Source organism: Merops nubicus, unplaced genomic scaffold, assembly GCF_000691845.1.
Source record: "Merops nubicus isolate BGI_N331 unplaced genomic scaffold, ASM69184v1 scaffold19817, whole genome shotgun sequence".
Lineage (NCBI taxonomy): Eukaryota > Metazoa > Chordata > Aves > Coraciiformes > Meropidae > Merops > Merops nubicus.
In genome coordinates this window covers 27727-47511 of record NW_008621230.1, presented here as the reverse complement: position 1 = coordinate 47511, position 19785 = coordinate 27727, and the positions used below count along the sequence as shown (strand labels likewise).

Sequence of the window (19785 nt, the reverse complement as noted above, 5' to 3'; positions counted from 1 at the left end):
TGAATCTCCTGGTGAAGCTGAGTGGCTCTGGCTCCAGGCTGGTGTAGTGACTGGAGTGCAGCTCCTGAGGAGCCTGGACATCTGCCTGGTTGCTGGCTAGTGCTGCAAAAGTGCTGTTACCTTCCTAGACATGGTTCAGTGCTAGTTGGTCTTGCTACAGGTGCATTTTCATTTTACTATATAGACCCAATAAAAAAGTTGATGATTTCTGTCCTCTCTTGCCTGCAAGCTATAGCAGACCTCAGTTATTGTTGAATAGATGCTTTCCTACCTTCTCCCTTTCCAGTACATTTTTTTACTGCAGTTGTTGAGTTGCATCCCCTTGGAGCTACTCATCTACTGCTTGCACTCATTCTTCTCTTTCAGAGGAACTGAGATTATTGCAGTATTTTGTAGAATTTTCCAGTCTTCTTCCTCTGGTGAGTGTTGAATGTGATCTTCCATCACACCTGACACAGTACATATCGTAGTATTCCAAATTGTTGCTTTCCTAAACCCAGATCTCCTTGTATGACTGCATTGTGTAAGCTCATTGGTGAAGTGTTCTGGATGGAAGTGACTGTTTGTGGCCGTTCCCAGGTTTTCTTACTGTCACAAACTCCTCTGGAGTTTGAGCAACAGTACATCTTCTCTTCTGGCTGGGCTCGTCACTGGTGGACGTTCTCTGTGTGCTGCTCAGCTCTGGGAAGGCTGTGGTTCCTGTCCTCCACGGCAGCAGCATGGGGCTCGCGTGCCAGGGAGGTGGCTGCTGGCATTGCCTGGGCTGTGTGTGTGACGGTGACACCAGTGCCTGTCGTGGGCAGCCCCTGCTGCTGGTGGCCCCACTGGGTGAGGCTGGGGGTGAAGGGACGATGATGGTGACACCAGTGCCTGTCCTGGGCAGCCCCTGCCCCTGCCGGCCCCGCTGGGTGAGCCTGGGGGTGAAGGGACCACCCTGGGAAGTGGAGAGACTCGCTGGGAGTGCAGGCAGCCCGGCAGCAGGAGTGGGACCAGCCGGTCGGGGGCTGTGCTGGGCAGTGTGCCTTCCTGGGGGGTGAGCGGTAGGGACAGCTCTGGTGTGCCCTGCAGCAGGGCTCGGGAGTGGCCGTGGAGCGTGGGAGTCTTGGGCAGAGCCCCTCTGGGAGAACTGAGCAGCCAGAGGCAGCTGGCTGCCGTGCCTCAGAGCCTCAGAGCGCGGTTTTGTCTGGAGCAGCTGCCACAGCACTTTAGGGGAGCTGCTGAAGCAGCAGGGGCTGAGGAGCAGACATTGGAAAGAGATGTGTCAGGCTGCAGTCTGTTAAAGATCTGCTCCCTGCCAGCCAGGCCTTGCTGAAGGGCTCCTGGCAGCTGCCTGGCCCTGCAGGATCGCTGGATCTTGGTGAGATACCACGTAGGAAGGGAAGGGAAGGAAAGGAAAGGAAGGGGAGGTAGTGCTGAAATTTCCGGCAGCAGAACAATTAAACCAGAGCCACTGGAGCGGAAGGATTTTTGTGTCTTCTGCATGGTTTTGCTTTCCTCTGGTCCAAAAGCCTACCTTTGAGTGAGTGTGGAAAAGAAACAGTCTGCAAGTACTGAAATATTTTGTGATATTAGAACACTCAGTAATACAAATCACTGTTAAAATTACCAGCCTGTATGTGTGTGGTTACTATTGATGGAATGGGAAAACAGAAGCAGACTGAAGCTCTGTGCTAACTGGCACGTTTGTGTTTTTAGTCACTAATTACATATCGGAAAGGTTTGAATAATACTGACACCTTCAACATTAGGCATGTTTCTGGAAAGCGCCCTAGTTTGACCAGATGGGTTTTCCAGTGGGAGGTGAATACAGTTGTCTAGGCTTAGGCTGCTGCCCGAGCCCTCCGTGTCTCAGGCTGTCAGCCCGAGTTCAAACGGGGCTGTGCCTTGTGCTGCTGGAGACTTTATCGTGCCTTAGATCCAGAGGTCTGGACGGCCTGCAGGGACTGAGGGTGCTTGGGGAAATATCAAGAGAAGAAGAGCTGGAACAGATAGCTTCTGTTTCTCTGTCAGTCCTCCTTGCTCCTCTACGCTGAGTCCTCAGCAGGGCAGTCTCTTAATACCCCTGGAGTTTTTTATCGAGCACCTGCCAGGGGAAGGGGATGTATTGGTCACAGATGCCCTGGGAGGGAAGAACTGGTGGTTTGTTTCAGGGTCCCTTAGGGCCCCAGTGCTTGCTTTACTGCCATGCTCAGTGAGCTTGGGATGTCTGTCCCGGTGGGAAAGGCCAAGAGTGAGTTTCCCTTTCTGCTCCCCTCACCTTCCATTTTATTCCTTCCTCCCTTGTTCATTAGAGCTCGGAAAATGTTTAGCACGGGTCAAGAGGATTGAAATAATCTAATGTAGGGGCTGAAGTGGATGGCTAGTGGCAAGCTGCCCCAGTGGTGTGTGTTGCAAACAGTCTCTCAGGAATTCAGCTGTACATGGGGTTTCCTAAATGTCTGTGAATCACTTGCTAAAGTGCTGCACTGTGGTGTGAGTATACTGTGTCTAGGGACTATTCAAATGCCCAGCATTAGCTTGCTTCCTGAGCTTTTGGTGGGTTATAGAGATGTAAAACAGGTATCTGCTGCTGTCCAAAGTCATTAAGGAGCAGCAAAACCTTCTGAGAGCCAGTGTCAAGCTTTTACAACTTCAGCTTTTGAAATTATAAAATTCTTAAGAATTGCAGCTTTTATTTAAAAAAAAAAAAATAAATCTAGTCATTATGGTCTTGGAGAAGATTTTGTTAACATGAAATCCAAAGAGAGATTTTAAGGGGAATGTATGATGTAGTTTTAAGTTTCTGGAGCCATGAGCCCTGCATTTTTGCACTTCAGAAGCTGGATGAATGGACCTGCTTTTCCTATTTACCAGCTAGGCCATGCCATAACCGCACAAATTTTGTTCTAGCTATTTTGGGTTTTTTTTTACATAGACCATGCCAGAATTTCTCTTCTGTCCTCCTTTACATTATCACTGTAATATTTCTGAGCCAGTCGCACTCGGAGTGTGAGAGCTCTTTCTGTACTCGTTTGGTACAAATTTCATGATTCTGTTGCTCTTGCAGACAGACAAAGTCTTACTCTGATTTTTTTTTTCCTACCCAGCTCAATGCAATAAGCAGAGAGGTTTTGAGCTGTCTCATTTAACTGGCCTCTCAAATGGTGGCTTGTGAACCTTCTTTGTAGCTCAGATAGCAATGCTATTGAAAAGGCAGGTGAGCAGCTTTGGGATCAAGGCCGGGGAATGGCCTGTGTCTTTAGAAGCCTGGTGTCTTTTGTGTGGTTAACTGCAAGTGTCTGTGTGGCCTGAATTTGCTTTCCAAATATCTTAGCAGCTCTACTCAATGAGTTCAGCCTCTACCATAGGTGTTTGGAAGTAGATTATCATGTCTTGTAGCTTTCAAGAGCTAGCTGCTGCCTGCTTGGTTCAATGAGAAGCAGATCTCTGCTCCTGCCCTGTGGCAAATCTAACAGCCTAAGACTGGTGAAGGATGAGAGGGCAGAGTGGCACAGAGAGCTAAAGGAACGTGCTCAAGGTCATTCCAAGATGAGCAGCAGAAACAGGCTAAGTGCCTAGGCCTCCTGACCTGCACAGCCTAGTGCCTCTGTTCTTTTACCTGTGGTGCCTTCTGCTCCTGCTAGGATTTAGTGCTGAGGTTTGGGAGACACTGCACTAAACTGGCTCCAGGAACTGCTTTTTAGAAGTGCATCTAATCCTTGAGAAGAAATATCAGTGTTCAGAATGACATGGACTTCTGATTCTGATCCCGTGAAGCAGCGTGTGAGGGGATTTCAGCTGGAGTGCTCGGGGGTGACCAGACAGGTCATCTCTGCTTTGTTTTGTGTAGTCTTTTACCCAGACTGAACCCCTGTATGCGTGCTTCAGAAAGTTAAGTTACACAGGTAATGGCAGCAGAGGGAGAAAGAAATTTGGCACTGAAGGCCAGAAAAGGGAGCTAGCTTCTGAGGAGGACAGGAAGTGATAGAGAGCTCATGAGTCCAGGAGACACGGGAACAGCTGGGTTACAGAAGGACTTGTAGGAAAGGTTTTCATCTCGACGTAAATAGAATTCAACCACGTGGCTGAGTTACCATTTAAGGTGAACTTCAAGTAAAAATGCTTCTCACTGAGCTTCTGTTAACTTTTTTTTTTTTTTAATTTTTATTATCTCTTCACTTTTCTGGAGAGGGGGGTTTCTCCCTGACCGATGCCGTGTTTGTCCTCCCAGGTTCTGAATCTGCTTCTCCACGTATCGCCTTGGAGTTCCTAGCTGGCACCATTACCTCCAACGAGTGGAGTTCTCCCACCTCCCCTGAGGGGAGCAACGACTCGGGGGGCAGCGAGGCCTTGGAGAAGCCCATCGACAATGACGCGGAGGGCGTGTGGAGCCCGGACATCGAGCAGAGCTTCCAGGAGGCGCTAGCCATCTACCCGCCCTGCGGGCGGAGGAAGATCATCCTCTCCGACGAGGGCAAGATGTACGGTAAGGAGAGGGGAGGGGGGACACCCCGAGCCCCCAGGCAGCCTGCCCTCCGCAGGCTCCTCGTCCTGCAGCAGCCGGCGTTCTGAGGGCGCTCTGTCCTCTCGGGCCTTCCCAGGTGGATGCCGTTGGTCTCTTCAGGTTGTGTTTAGGAAAATCAGCGAAGATTTTAACATTCACAGATCAAAAGAATTACAGATGTCTGTTTCCAGGGGGCGATCAGTAAGGTAGATTCCAGAGCTGGGCATGCTACTGAAGCCATCTTTGGATAGATATCATACCGTGGCTTCGTGCTGTGGTTAAGTCTGTCTTTTATGGTGTCTCTCGCCGCTGTCTCCAGCGTTCCTGTTATCCCTACAGGTGAAGGTCTGTGTCTGGTGCAGATGCACCGGGGCAGGAGTTCAGCCCCTGAAGCCCTGTATGGGTCTGCTGGTGGTGTGCAAATGCCGCCAGTTTAACTAGCTTCACTTTTCAGGTTTTAAGAAAGGCAGAAAATAGACCTCTCTGGGCTGCCCCTGTTCCCTGTAGTTTGCCTTCTTATCGCCCTGGCATGAGTGTCTTTCACCTGTGGGTTCTTCTCAGCCAGCCCTGAGTGCAGAGAGGTGCTGGCTCATAGCTGTAGCAGAAGTCAACTTTTTAGGTTGTAGACATGATTTTGCAATGGATTTTTTACCTATTTCAAAGTTAGAATTTCTCTCTTGATTTTGTCCACAAAAAACAGTGGTCTGGGGTGGATTCTCTAACTCAGCATTGGAAGAAGCCACCTGGTACTTTTGTGACTAAGAAGAGAAGCAAAGACTGAGTGTGCACAATATTTGTTTAGAAGTCCCAGGCTGTTAAAACTGTTTCTCAAAGCAGTACATTGGGTTCTGTGTGTCTTTGCAGGCCCATCATGGGAGCACTATGCCCAGGAGCTTCATATGGAGCACTTCACAAGTCGTTCTGCAGGTTTCTGCCCACCCATTTGGCCACTGTGCCCTGAGCTAGGGCATGGGCCGCTCTGGCTGTGTGGGCATGGGTGGGGTCCTGTTTACACAGCCTTATCTACAATGAGTGGTTTTACTGGTTGCATCTATTGTTCTGTGGAGATACAATGATGTGTGTTGAGTAAGGCTCATCACCCTGAGGCTCAGCAAGTGTCCACATTCTCATGCAGATATCAAGTCCTGGGCTGTGCTGACACAGCCATCTTTGTGGTTGTGCTTTGTACCTGACCAGGGAACTGATCCAGACTGAAACTAACCCAGTCAAAAAAGGGAAAAAGCAAACTTGAATCTGGGTATGTCCCTGATTTGTTTCACTGCTGGGCTGTACTGCTTGGGCTGGTACTTAGAGAAGGGATGACAGAGTGGGAATTGGCAGCAGTGGTGGGGTTGGGGTGAGGGTAGGGCTGCTGCTTTCAGAAGAAACGCTTGCTTAAAATATTATTCAAACTGCAGTATTACTTGAAGATCCACCCCATCGTTATTAAGTGTAGACCAGTGACATGCTCTGTGCTGCTCTAAGTCTGCACTCTTTTTCATGACAACTGACTTTTTAAATTGCTGGGGAAGAATTACAGTTGTGTTCTAAGGCTGTCTTCATCCACTAATAATTCTGCACGATCCCCGAAACACTTCCACTGCCGAGTGAGTGTGTCAGAGCCCAGAGTGAAATGGGCCAGAAAGGGAATAAGAGTGACAACAAAAGTAGAAGTGAAGTAGAACGGACTACAGAAACCCAGCAATGCTTGGCTGGGGCCTGACCTAGCCTGAACTGGTGTTTAGTGGAGAGTCTCTAGCTGAACCTGTGAGTCCCAGAAGGTAAATAACCCACTTAAAGGGTGAAAAGTTTAGGCTAGGCCCTGGGAGAAGCAATGAACAGCTTTTCTGTGGGCCCTCCTGCACCGCTCCTGGTGGGACAGTGTCCCTGCCTGCCTCCAGTGCACCTGTTCCCGCATGGATGGCTGCTTCAGTGTGCTCCTGACAGAACCTGAGCAACTTATTTATGCCCTCCTTTGCTTACTAGTATCCAGGATCCGTGCCAAGGAAGTGGGGCCCAGCCTGGGATCTATAGAAAGATATGACCAGGCAGGGAGAACAAATATAGTCCCTGATTTAATCTTCATTGCTTACGAGGCAGCTCACGGAACAGGACAGGCTCTGTGTGGAGCTGGCCCTGCCCCTGAGGGGTGGTGGTTCAGCTGTCCTGCGACCAGCCTGTACAGAGCTCATTGAACCAGGGGGCAAGGTGTTACAGAAAGCAGTGTAAGGCCCTTTTCCTTGACAGAAGTGGAACCATTTCACTGTTGCTCACTGAGGAGTGGCTCTTCGGCTATTTGCCTGATACAGAACAATATTATCACTAATGGACAGACCAGCAGCCAAGCCTCTCCCTCTGCTCTTAAATCCTATACCAACGATCCAAGGTGCCAGACAGCTGGAGGGAGGAAGAAGTCAAGGCAGTCCCTCACAGCATGTTGTGTGGGGAGGGAGCGAGCTGACCCGGGGCCATGCCGTGGGAGGTGGAATCAGCCAGGGGATGAGTCCAATTGTGTAGCAGTTTCCCAGAGAGAGACTCATGATGAACTCCACTTGCTATGAAGAGCTGGGGAGCCCTTTCAATAGCCAGAACCCTCACCCAGCACATGCACTGTGTAGAGAACCCTCCCAACCCCACTGCAAGCAGCACCAGCTCTTACAGAGGTGGCTTCCTGCCCCACCTCCAAGTTACTGTGGGGGCACCTGGTGGGGATCTCCTCATCAGCTCCCACCCAAGGCTGGCCAAACCCTGGGTGAAAACCAACCAGGAGGGGCTTTCCTGCCTGGCTGTGGGCAGCATCCATGTGCCCACCCTCGTTCAGGGCTGGGGGTTTAATGCCAGCAGTTCAGCAGCTCGTGTGGTGTAATGCTTTTGGGCATGATGTTCCAGGCTCCGGGATCTCTTCCATGTGCAGTTTCTGTACTTCTCACCTGTTGTGAGGAAACCTGTTACCAGTTTAACGTTAGTACCTTGTTGAACATGTTTGGTTGTCAAAGCTGAAGTGCACCAAGCCAATATGAAGCACGTGCACTGCTTTGTTTGCATACATTCAAAATTGCACAAGAGGCCTATACCCAGGCCTGTACCCAGGCCCCGTGCTCAGAGTCCCTCCCCTCTTCAGAGCTGGCTTGCTGCTTACATCTCTTTGGATGCCACTCTGGTAGCTGAGTGGGTGTGATTCCTACTTCATCCAAAGCTCAGCCAAGCTCTATACATTGACAGATCTGTGTCCTGATGCTTTTGCTGCCTTCTTTTCTTCCATTGTCTTTTTCCCTCCTAGGTGTTACTGGAGGCAGCATCCTCCTGACTGAATAAGCTTGTGTCACAGTCCTGCTCTGGGTAGTTCTCACTGTCCTCTCCAGCAGCCTCCACTTACTGGGTGTTTAAGGCACAAAAAGCTGTCCTGTCTGGTATCCCATGCTATCTGTTCTCCTAATCACTGTGTTGACGTTAGCAGCAGCAGTGTAGGGCACCATTAACTCACAGATATGGTGCCTTCTGGTTCCAGGAGAAGGAACTATGGTCCTAACATCCTGCAAGACAGTTTTGTAAGTGTTGCCTGCCTAAATACTCTGGGGATTACCAATCTGGCTTTTACATTTTCTGTGTTTTTCCATGGAAGAAATGGTATATGTAGCAGTCAATGTTTGTACCTCCTAGCATCCTTAGTATTGGCCTAGAGAAAGGAGAGGGAAAAGGTTTAGTACCTTTGATTTGCGTGGAGATGCTCAGCAGGGCAGGTCTCTCAACACACCAAGGACAGAAAAATAAACTAGTAACCAGCCAAGTGATACTTGGAGAAAATGCTGCTGGGGCCTTGATTGAGAAGTGGGGAAGTAAAAGCTTGGAAGAAGTGAGCTACTGCCTTAGCTGCCCAGTGCTCCCTTCTGCTGCACAAACCTGTGGCTTGGAGCCCCTTTTTGTCAGAGGGACTGGAAGTGGTGGCTGTTGGTTAGGCTGCTGTTCTGGAGGAGGCAGCAGCTTAGCAGCTGGTTCACAAAGAGCTCGGCCGTTTCTGTGCTAAGCAGGATGGGGCAGACTGTGAGTCAGAGCCCTGATGTGGCTGGTAGGAAATAGATATGCAGAGCTCAGAGGCTGAGCGACAGGAGGACAGTTACCCATGTTAGTAGTTAAAACCTGGGGCAGGCAGTGAATGGCAAGGACTTGAGCTTGCAACATGAAGTAAACTGGTGTAAAAGGCCAGTCTGATGAGGAAAACTACCATGTCACAGGCACCATGTCACAGGCACCATGTCACAGGTGGTCTCTCCCACTCCTGTCCAGAGGTGACTAGGTAAATGTGCAGGATGTCACCGTTGTCTCCAAGGGTATGTTATCAGCTAATGTTTGCCCTGACCTCTAAAAGTCACTAAAACTGAAAAGCAAACAAATAAACCCAAAGAAGTACAAAACATACACTGCCTGTCCCTGATCATAATCCTCCTTGAGGGGAAGAAGGAGCAAAGCAGCTATTATAAATATGAAAACCCTTCAAGGTGTCAGTCTTCAAGTGCTTTCTTTCATATCTAGCTTAGCATCTCACCTGATGGTGTTAAAGCAATTGGAACTTGCTGAGAATGTGCTCAGTTGACATGGGACTAGTTGGCAACTGTAAAATTTGGCTTTCAGCTCTGATATTCCCCAGAGAGCTACTTCTGCAGTTCCTATCTCGTCCATTATTGTGACTTGGTGAACTGTAGAACAGCCCTTTATGCCACAGTTTTGGTAACCAAATTCAATCTCCCACTTCAAACACTAGAAGACAGATGAAACTGAGATCTGTGGACAGCTGGTCAGGATGCAGACTTCTCCCTCCTTTCCTCTCTTCCTGCTGGGAGCTGTGATGATTTTGGAGTTCTTCAATAGCAATGTTTTGTTTCACTAAGTTGGCTTTGCAGCTTTCCTTTTGTGTGCTCTGGTTCTTTGCTGTTGCCTAGATGAAGCTAGATTTCTGGAGACACTTGCAGCAGGTTAAACTTCTGCAGGAGTTTGTCACGTTTTTTTTCCTTTGTGAGCTGAGTTTAGTGTTCTTCATGTTAAACTGTGTACCAGTTTAACTGGTGTTTTCTCCATGCAAACATAAACCCAAATATCTTTCCAGGTTCTGAGCATTTCCTGAATATTGAGGGATTTGCCAGTTTTGAAACGCCAGCCACCCAGGAGTCTGCTGGCTGTGCAGTGACTAGAGCTAATGGCACTGGCTGTGGCATGTGCTCAGTGCTGAACAGAGGTACATGAGCAGTTTATTGTGTATTGCATCTTATCAAAATGATTGTGAGTACTCTTTTGGTGGCTTTATTCTGTTGTTCCAACAAAGGGCCCATTTCCCTGTCCCTGTTGATTTTTAGCAGCTGTTTGGTGCCATCCTTATCCATCAGGTTTCACACTGCACGTGCTGTGTGGGATTGTTTTTCTCCCTGTGTGTGGCTGCAGACACAGAGCTTTTGTCATGTTCAAGGAACTTCGTGAGTAACTTTGCATTACTCTTTTGGTTCTTCCTCTGACTTTTTAATTTCTAAATTTCCAATGTTTAGCAGTTCTCCAAGATGGGCTGATTTGTAGTTGCCTGTTGATGGCAAGGCACTTGTTCTGGTTTGGTTTTTTGATTGTAAGTAACTCAGCCAGTTTGGTTTCTGGTTTGGTAAGCCAGCTTTGTGCTTTATAGCTGTGTGCACTCAGCTGCCTTGTACTTGAGAGATTGTTTCAATTTCATTTATCAGCCTTTTCCTTGTTGCAGTTTGTTGTTTTGCTTCTGCTGTGCTTCTGGATAACTTTACACATTCCTGGTAGTTTTGTGAGAAGTTTAGTAAAAAAGCTTTAATGGATATTTACATTTTTTTAAAACACTGCATTCTTTCACAATTAGATCCAAATATTTCCAGTTGCTAGTCTACTCTTAAATGTACAACATGTTCATTTATATTTAAAATTTCAGACTGAATTGAAAACCTGGGAACAAAATCAGACACAGAAAATAAAACTTAGAAGTGTCCACTGGCTTGAGTTTTTTTCCTTTACAGCAAGTGCATGTAAAGCTCTCTCCTGGACAGGTTTGTGCAAACACATTGCCAGAGAGATCCCACAAACATGGAGTGCATTCTGAGAAGGGCAGCAAGCATACTAGACCTAACCTTGAGCTCTGGATGTTGGGAGAGACTGATTTAGGAGGAAAGATTAAAGTGGCTAAATATACATTGCTTGGCTAAGTGATGACTGAAAGGTGGAGGGGGGGGACACACATAATAACAGTCTAAAAATATTTGAAGGGTGTTAACATTTAGGGGAGAGAGGGATTTTATGTGGAACATGTGAGCATGACTAGGATTAATGGGAGAGAAGATAGGGTGGGTATCAGCAGAAGATTCATGGCAGCATGGTGCTCAGTGATGACGGATCTCTCCTCTCTGTAGAGTTAGAATGGAGGTGCTGATGTTGGACTTTTGAAATTGCATCAGACAAACCTATAATGAGTGTGTATGTAAAACTAGTCCCAAGGAAGGGTGCCTGTGTGTGTGCATGTGTGTGTTCTGTGTGAATACGAGGTGGTTCCTAGAGGAGATGTGCCATGATTTTACAGAGGAAACAGAGGAGTGGGCTTTGAATGGTGACCAGGTATGGCCCTTCACTGCAAATGGCTGCATTTTTTCCAAAATTGTTAGTATTATGATTTATACTACCTGTGTTTTGTGATAGGAGTTTATTAGACTGGTGGACATGGAGGCCCTTTCTCAGGTCTGAAATGGGAAGAGCACACTTCGGGGTAAGTAACTACGAGAACTTTCTCAGAACTTGCCTTCTGTTGATTGGTCAGAGTTGGGCAGAGAGGGGTGATGGCATTTCTCAGGCAGGGGGTGCACACACACAGAGGAAGCCGAGTGGCCATGCACAGGTTGGGTGGAGAGCTGGTATAGGAAAAAAGGAGCTTTCTTGTCCCTGCAGTGCTAGTAAACAGCCTTGCATGGGAACTCTCTTTTAAAGTCTCTTCCAGGGACTTGCCTTGTTGCTGGAGGACATGTACAAACTGTAACTTAACAAAAGTCCAGTAAAGGACCCTGTGCATATGTTAGGCAAAACCAGCAGAAGGCAATGCAACCTTTCCAGGTTCTAGTGCCTTAAGGAGTGCCACAAAGTGGAGGAAAGCTGCTTGATCAGAAAGAGACAATATATTACAGCTGAAAGAAGAGACAGTATTCCAGTTCATGTAGGATCCAGATAATGAGCACAGGAGAACTAGGACTTGTCTATTAGTTTAAACAGTTGGTCATTAGCTAATCTGTAACAAGCCTTGTATTGTCTGTGTGTGGTGAAGATCTGGGCAGCAGCACTGGGAAGGCTGTGTGAACTTTGTGCCCAGACAGATGGTCTGTAAGTCTGCTGGGCACTGGCAGAGCCCAGTTAAACCTCTGGGGGCTGGGCACACCTGCTGCTGGGGGTGCCTGGCCAGCAGCTGTCCCACACTGCTGTCACCTTCAACTTGTGACCCACCCCACGGGTACCCCTCAGATTCCCTGAGGCTCACAGGCACATGTACAGGCATGGTCTTGCTCTGTCTCCAGCTCCTTGAGCAGGAAATCACACTGTTTTCATGGGAACTTTTTTGTGTAAAATGTCTGTAGAGTCACTCTTTGCTCTGGATGTGATGTGTAGAGTCACTGCAGACACCTTTTCGGGAGTGGAGTCTGTGGACTGAGTGCCAGGAGTGTAGCCAGTGCTCCATGGAATCACCCAGGTTGCTGACTGCTTGTGCTGTAGACCAAGGCCTGTCTCTAGGTGTGACAGTGGTAGAAGGAACCACATGGGAGTGAGTGGCACTTAGCAGACGTTGCCTTCACCCTTAGCTGGGGATTCCACTCCTGCGTATGAACAGTGCATCATAGAATCATAGAATCATGGCAGGTGGTGCTGGGAGGGACCTTCAGAGGTCACCTCACCTGCTCCTGTGCCTGGAGGCAAAGCACGCTGTGCTTAAGCTGTTCCTGTCTAATGGGATCCTTTATGGCTAGGGCTGGAGGAAAGCTTTCCTCTGGAAGGTGCTTGAAGCACGTGGATGTTTGCAGACTTCCTCCTGGGTCCATATGATTTAAGTATCGCGGCAGCTTAAATAGTTCTGACATTCTCTTGTTCCTGCTCTTTGTTCTGCCTGGATCATGGTTGCCCAGCTAACCATTAGACTTGCACTGTAAACCCAGTCAGGGAACAGGTGTTTAAAGAATGCAGAACAGAATTGCTCCAGTGTTAAGAGCAGAAAGAGAGCAGGGGAGGAAGTATCACAAGCCACTGCAAGAAAATGTTATGAGCTTGGCAGAATACCCATTTCTTGGCTAGCTACCCAGTCATGAAGCCTGCTTTTCTGTCAGGCTTTTCTGTCCACACTCTCTTTTCACCTGTTCCAGAATATGACACCTTTAACAACTAGTTTTGCTAGTGCTGGGAAGATGTAAAACTATTCTTTCTTGAGACCAAGAGTATATTTCCTTCAGAAACAGTGAGATGACTGAACAGTTCACTGGGGAAGAGGAGGAGCTGGCACTGCCATTTCCCTGCTTTCCTACCCTGCTCCAGGTTTTGAGAGCCCACTCTTCAGGCTGACTTCAATTTCCAGCAGACTCCTTGCTGAGCCATTTTACCTTGCTAGACTGGCAGCAAACTACTCTGGCAAAATAAGCTGGAGAGATTTCTGGATTGGAGAGCTGAACTGGGCTGTGGAAGGCTCTGGGGACAGGGAGCTGGGGCAAAGGCAACCAACTGTTCTTCAGCAGTGCCAGCCACGTGTGTAAGTGCAGCTGTAACACGGCAGTTTGAGAGGAGCATGGGCAATGACTGCACTTCAGTGCCTGGCAGAGGACTGAAGGGGAGTGACGTGGCAGCCAGTCCACTTACAGCATCAGTATTTGTTTATCCATTCACTGCAAGAACAGTCTCAGGCTCTGGTGCTCTCTGTGAAGCTGCTGCAGTGTTTTCAGTGAGTCGGCTGGGCCTGGGTCCTGGCAGCCTTCCTGTGCATCCAGTGAAGCAGTCAAAACCCCTGCCAGGACTCAGCCAGACCAGGCCAGATGCCTCGAGAACTGCATGGTTCTGTGCTGGTGGGTCCCTTAGACCCCTTTTAACTCAGGTTTCTGTGGCAGCTGAAGCTTTCACTACTCGGTCAGCCTGTCACCTGGAGGTGTGCACAAGAGAAGCACTTGGGCAGAAATGTGCAGGAAACAGTGCACTGCTGGTGCCAGCAGAGGCAGGGGCTGGAAAATGAGGAGGACAGGTGCTGTTTGTGCTATCCTTTGAGGCAATACCACTGAAGTGCTCTTGAAAGTTGCATTCAGATACCCTATGGCTACTGGAAGTTAGTGAAACAAGAAGGCAAGACCCTTATTGACTAAGCAAGACTTTAGCAGATGTCTGGGTCTGCAGTGTAGACCTTGGGCTCACAGGGACTGGAGGATGTTGTTACAGTTCAGCATTAGTTTGTGCTACCCTCAGCAGTCGTGTTTTTGTGAACCTGGGCAAAGTATGTTTGTGCCCATATGATGTTGTCATTCTCGAGCTCTGAGACTGAAAGCTGGGGATTTGACATGCCTGTCCCTGTGGGGCTGTTATTGGCTGTTTTGGGTGTCCTCAGATACACTCTGTGGCCTATGAAGGACTCCTGTTACTGTGTTGGTGTGATTGTGGGATTTCCCAGCCAAACTGCATCAAAACTATTTCTATCAGATTCTCATTGGCCCTGCTCAGGGAAGCACCAGAACAAACTTGTTCCTGCTGCAGACCTTAGTGTGTGTATGGAGGAGTCCTTACTGGGTGGATTATCTTACATTTTTATGGCCTGAGGTGATAATGTGGGGGAGCACAGCGGATGAGCACGGTGGATTTATGCACTGGAAGACTCCTGCTGAAGGCTGAAGGGTGCTGAAGAGCCCTGTGGCCTGCAGCCCCCCATTAAGCTGGTGGGAAGGGATTGCTGCATGGATACGTTGGTGCTGGACCTTAGCAAAAGTTCATCTTTACCAGGAGCAACTCCACATGCCTTTGGGGCAGTAATCAGGAGGCACTTTAGCTCTGTCTACCCTCTAGACAAAGGATGCAAGCACAGGAAGAGCCTTGCTAATTTTCTGTGTGAGGGTTAGGTGGAGAGCACTTCCAGGCTGGTTTCTCTGGTGACAAAAGGGGTGTAATAAGTTCTGTCCTGATTGCTTTTCTGTTCTCTCTGCTGTGCCAATGCTGTGGCTAAACAAAATGACCTAGCTTACCAATCTCATTAAAAATAGGCTGATTGGGAAAAACAAGACCAAGAAAAGAATCCAGATGGAGGTGTGAGGGAGCTCATTTTTTAATTGTTGATCATCTGAGTGGTGTGTGTCAGTCCTCCTTCTCCCCACCCACACCCCATGTTTCCAGGAGTTTAACTGGTACAGGTGCCCAGAGGAGCTGCTGGGATGCTGCAGGGGGAGGAATGACCAGCTGAGGAGAGGACAACCTCTTCAGGTGGTTTAGGAGATGAAGAGTTTGTTGCTGTAACTGCCTGTGGTGACTGGCTTTGCATTTATCACCACTTCCTTTTTTTGGACCAATAAGAAGCTTCCCAAAACCTGCAGGGTCTGCAACTATCTGTCAGTCATGCACCTTGTGTGAAATGCCTTAAACTGGCCATGGAGGAAAAGCAGTTTCTGAATGGGGCAGCACTTGTGCTTTTAGCTGTGAGTTTGGGCTGTGCATGGAAAAGGAGAGGAGCAAACACGAACCTTCCTGGCAAAAGGCCTGTTATGCAAGGTGGGGTTTCAGTGTTCAGCCAGGTTTGTAAATGAGACAACTGAGTTTTATGGCTTTAGGCAGATGCATCAGCCCCTGCCCCGGGTGAGCTGCTTGACTGGCACGTTCTGCTGAGCAAACAAAGCTTCAGCTTCTGTGTCACTCCTCAGGGGGAAGGAGCTCAGCACTTGCACAGTCAAGTGATGAAAGCAGGTACCTGGGGGACAGCTCTCCAGCACGTGGTGATGCTGATCACTTCAACGTCATGTTCTCAGGGATCTGACTGTTCTGGTATTTTTCAGAAGTGCTGGTGCAGCTTTCTTTGGGTCTGCATCTCAAAATCACCTTCTTGTAGGAGCTGTGTGAGCTCAGAGAATCTTCTTGTGAAAGTTAATACTGAGCAAATTCATGCATGGGGTAAATGATCAGAATGAGGAAACTTCTCACAGCTGGATATAAAACTCTTTGGAAGGGGCTTGATCAGAGTGAACTTCAGTGTTGTTAATATATAATTTAAAGAGTTTTCTCCAGCTCCTGATCAAAAATAGAGACACTGCTCTTGAGCTTGCTCACTGCTGTTTGGGCTGCTTCCCAGAGGGTTTTCCACAGTTGTGGTCCAGATAAATGGGCAAAACAAGCATGGGGCACCACGCTGCATTGCTGCTCAGTGTGCTTAGTTTACCAACAGAGACTGAAGACCAGTGAAGAGCAAACAATGGAATTTAAAGATTGAGGGGGCGGGGGGGAGTGAGGGTGAAGGTTCCCAAGGAGAGGTGTAAGGATGGAGGTGAACAGGGAGATGGTTGTTGCAGTGTGTTTATTGATTTTGGGGGCAGCCTCAGCTCTGGTAGTGGAATTAATAGTGAAAGTAGGAGATGAATCAGGGAGGGAGGGAAGGATTGTGCCTTTGAAAGGGTTTTGGGTGTGGAACATCATCTTTGTATTATGTGTTGTATCCTGAGACAAAGCTCAGGAAAAGGGGGAGAAGGACCTATAGGGGAGAGAGAGAGGCTAAAGTCTGAAACTTCATAAATAAGTTTCCTGAAAAAGAGGTGTTAAGGTTGAAAGCAAGATGTGACTTAAATGTTTACCAAAAGTCAAGAAAGATAGGAAGGGATGAAGGGAGCCCAAGCCAGATAAGAAAATGTCACGTGCTGTGTTTTCTCTTGCCCCAGAAAAGCTAGGCTGGGAACTCATGAAGCTAGCAGAATCTTCTCACCAAGGCTTTGGCACAAAAAGGCAGTTTGTGAGGCAACAAAGGTGTAATAAACTTTAACGTTGGTGTTAATGTGATCCTTATCAGTAGGAGTATCTGTGCACCTTGATGAGAAGATGGTATTAGCTCTCAGGAAGATAAAAACGTGAGTTTTGACACAGGCAGCCCTGTTCCTGGAAACCCAGGAAGGTGTTTAGTGTAGCTGAGAGGAGGAAGCAGTGGAGTAAGATGGAAGGTGAGGCTGTGCAGTGTGGAATGGAGCAGAGCAGATCCCAGTGGCAGCCTGTCTGGTGCACACCCAGGCAGACATCCCACACTCAGCTTTTGCCTTGAGCAGCCTCCTGGTAAGACTCTCAGCAGCTAGTTTTGCTTTGTATGCATAGAGAAATGTTGCTCTTTGGAGACAGCTGAAGTATCCTTAAATTCCTGCTTGTGGCTAGACTGATTTGTGTGCTGTGTGATGTACACAGTTCATTATGCTTTTGTTGTTTGTAATCAAGAGTTAGTGAAATGCTCAGCAAGTTCAGGGGACTGTGTGTCCCAGGAGCTGTCATTAAGTGACACAAAGAGATTGAAATGATAATGGAGATGACTTGCTTGACCTCCCTTCGATTAACCTGTAACTGGATACAGCTGGATAGTTGCTTCTGTAGTGCTCTTACCTTGCTGCTCTTCCCAGGTAGGTGCATACGTTTGCTTTGGGTACAGAAAAAGATCTCCCTGCCAAGAAGCAGATATGCTCATGCAGTTTCCAACTGGAAAGGCTTTGCAGAAGTCAGAGAGTATTTTGACTTCTCCAAAGGATGACTTGTGCCATCCATCACAGCAGAGAGGCTCTTGGTTCCTCCTGCTTTCTTTGGCAACAGGTGTGCAAGGAAGTGTAAGGCTTAAAGAGATGCTTTATCTGCCTCTTGTACCAGCAGTAACACACTGTTACTGGTGGGAAGCCAGCGTGGAGCTTGAGGGTAGGACTAGGAAATGCTTTCTAATGGTTGTGGAAACGCTGCTGACTTTTCTCCCTTCCTTACAGGTGACACTTCTCTTATGTTGGAAGGTGCACAGGAGCACAGAGAACCAAAAGGCCCCTTTGTTCAGTTCTGTTAGCAACACCTCCCTGGGCAGCTGCTGAAGGCAAGATTTGCAATGTAGATTAAGATGGAGTGGGAGCTAAATGATCTCTTTACTCATTTTTTCACGCCGTGCCTCCAAGAGGGAGGCTAACAGGGAGGATAAAGAGCTTTTTGGTGCTGTGCTGCCTTTGGTATGTTGGCTAGGGCTTCAGGAAACCTGATCTGCAGTTTCGACAGCAGAGGCACAACTGCTGGCAGGTTCTGGTGACCAGAGCAGGCCTCAGCAGGAGTTATTCTAAGAACACAACATATGATCACATTACTGAGGGACAATTAACATGGCTCTAAAAAATGAACCCTCTGACAGTTCATGACAGCTCTGCCTGCACAGAGCTGCCAAACGAGGGCTGCTGGGTTTGACCCTGCAGCCAGGGCTGTGAGACAGGACAGTGGCTGCCAGCCTGCAGGCTTCCAGCTGCACACTACCTGCCCACCTCTGGCTGCTGCCAGGAGAGACAAAAGAGATTCCAGACTTGCTTCTCTTTCAGCTTTGATTCATGGTAATTTAACATGTTCTTGCTGCAGTTTATGGAGCTGGCTATTTGCACATTCTATATTTAGTAATGCCTGTGATGTCTTTTTTAGAGTGATCTGGTGGGTTTGCTACCAGTAGCTTTATTACCTTAGTACATCCTGCCACCTTTCTGTTTTTTCCTGGTTCTGCTGGGACACTTTTCTGGAAAAGGAAGGCTGCATGAGAGGTAGTGGCAAGTGAGAACTGAATTCTAAAACTGGAAATTTTGAGAAATCTGCATTTGAATGCTCTCTCTGGGAAATTTCTAGAGAAATTCTATACCAGCTTCTAATGTGTGCAATTTGTTTCCCCTCTCTCTAGTCCTTTCCAGTAAAGTACATGCCTGAGACAGCTTTGTGATTGTTGTTGATGTTGTCAAACAGTTAAACACATGCTTAGGGAAACACCTCCCACTTTCCCAGGCTCCACTGCACTTTATTGCCTCTCCTCCCTGCTCTCTAGTCTCAGCTTCCCTTGTTTTATTTTCTATAATATTCAGCCCCTCCTAATTCCTTTGATGCTGGGTGGTGCAGGAGGTTGGGGTCACTGTATAAAGTTTTCTTTATGACAGTCTGTGCTTTTTATTTTTTCCTCTGGTGCTTGTTGCTCCCTGTTGGTTCTCTGCTCCTACGTGTGTTCCCAACAGGCTGTGGTCCTTTCTGGGTTGTCCCTGCTCTGGTGTGGGTCCCCATCAGCTGCAGCTACCTCAGAGTGTGCTCCTGCCATGCAGCACCTCTTTCCACGAGTACTTTTCCAGCCATGTCCTCAGCAATGTCCCCTGTCACCTGTCTCCTATTTCCCAAATGTGTCTTTTTACATATCTTGCATTTCTCCTTCTGTGCATCCTCATGGTTTATTCTTGCTGTTCCTTTTGTGTCTCTCATGTGCCTGCTGCCCCAGTGGCTGTTGCTCTGTCGAAACTGTGTTTGGGCAGAGGTAGCTTGGGCTCCCTTGACTAGTTGAGCTTCTGATGGATTATTTTTTTTCATCCATTTTGGGGATGGCTGGAACTGACTGTGACTGTGGTGGGACTTTTCATGGCATCCTCCCACAGGCTACCTCTGCTGCTGAGGCAGAGCAGTGCTCTGTCAGATTGCTCTGTCTCTATAATTTCTTGACTTTCATTTTAATACAACAAAGCTAAATTTGCTCCATAACATACATTGTATCTGGCTGAGAATCCACTGAAGTTAGTCTTGCAAGGATGACTCATACTTGAGCCAGTGTCTAGAGAGTTTCCATCTGTTCAGATTGTCAGAATAGCCTGCTAGGCACCCTTTAAAGGTCTCCCTGAAATTCTCCACGTTGACTTCTTCTCAAGGATAGTTTTTCCACTTTCTTCCATGAACTCATTCCCATTGCCCCTCAAAGGCTCCTCTTGTACACGTTTTCCTCCTCGTTCCTTTCTGTGTTCTCGTGTGTTCCGCTTGTGACGTGTGCCAGACTCCTGAAGTGTCGTGGGTGCTTTCATCTGTGAAGATTCACTTCAGTTGTTTCTTACCTTTCAACTTGCATCCATGTCCAACAGATGGAAGCTTTGAAAAGCCATAAATACTATTCTTGAGACTAGAAAAAGGTGGTATGGGTATGTGTTCCTAGTAATTGTGCTTGGATTTGTAAAAGTGGTTCCGTTGGTTGGAAGAGCAGCCAGGTGGGGGGTAGCATGACATTGTCCACTCCCATCAAACTGCCCCAGGAATGC

General features: G+C 47.9%; 1 protein-coding gene across 1 annotated transcript in view; it reads left to right on the top strand.

Moving 5' to 3' along the window:
* Positions 1-4210: 4210 nt before the first annotated feature.
* Positions 4211-19785, top strand: part of TEAD4 (TEA domain family member 4) — a 41209-nt gene continuing 25634 nt past the window's right edge. The window contains exon 1 of the mRNA XM_008944409.1: positions 4211-4465. Within this exon, the coding sequence (XP_008942657.1) occupies positions 4459-4465 (7 nt within the window). The 5' untranslated portion in view covers positions 4211-4458. The remainder of the gene's footprint in view (positions 4466-19785) is intronic.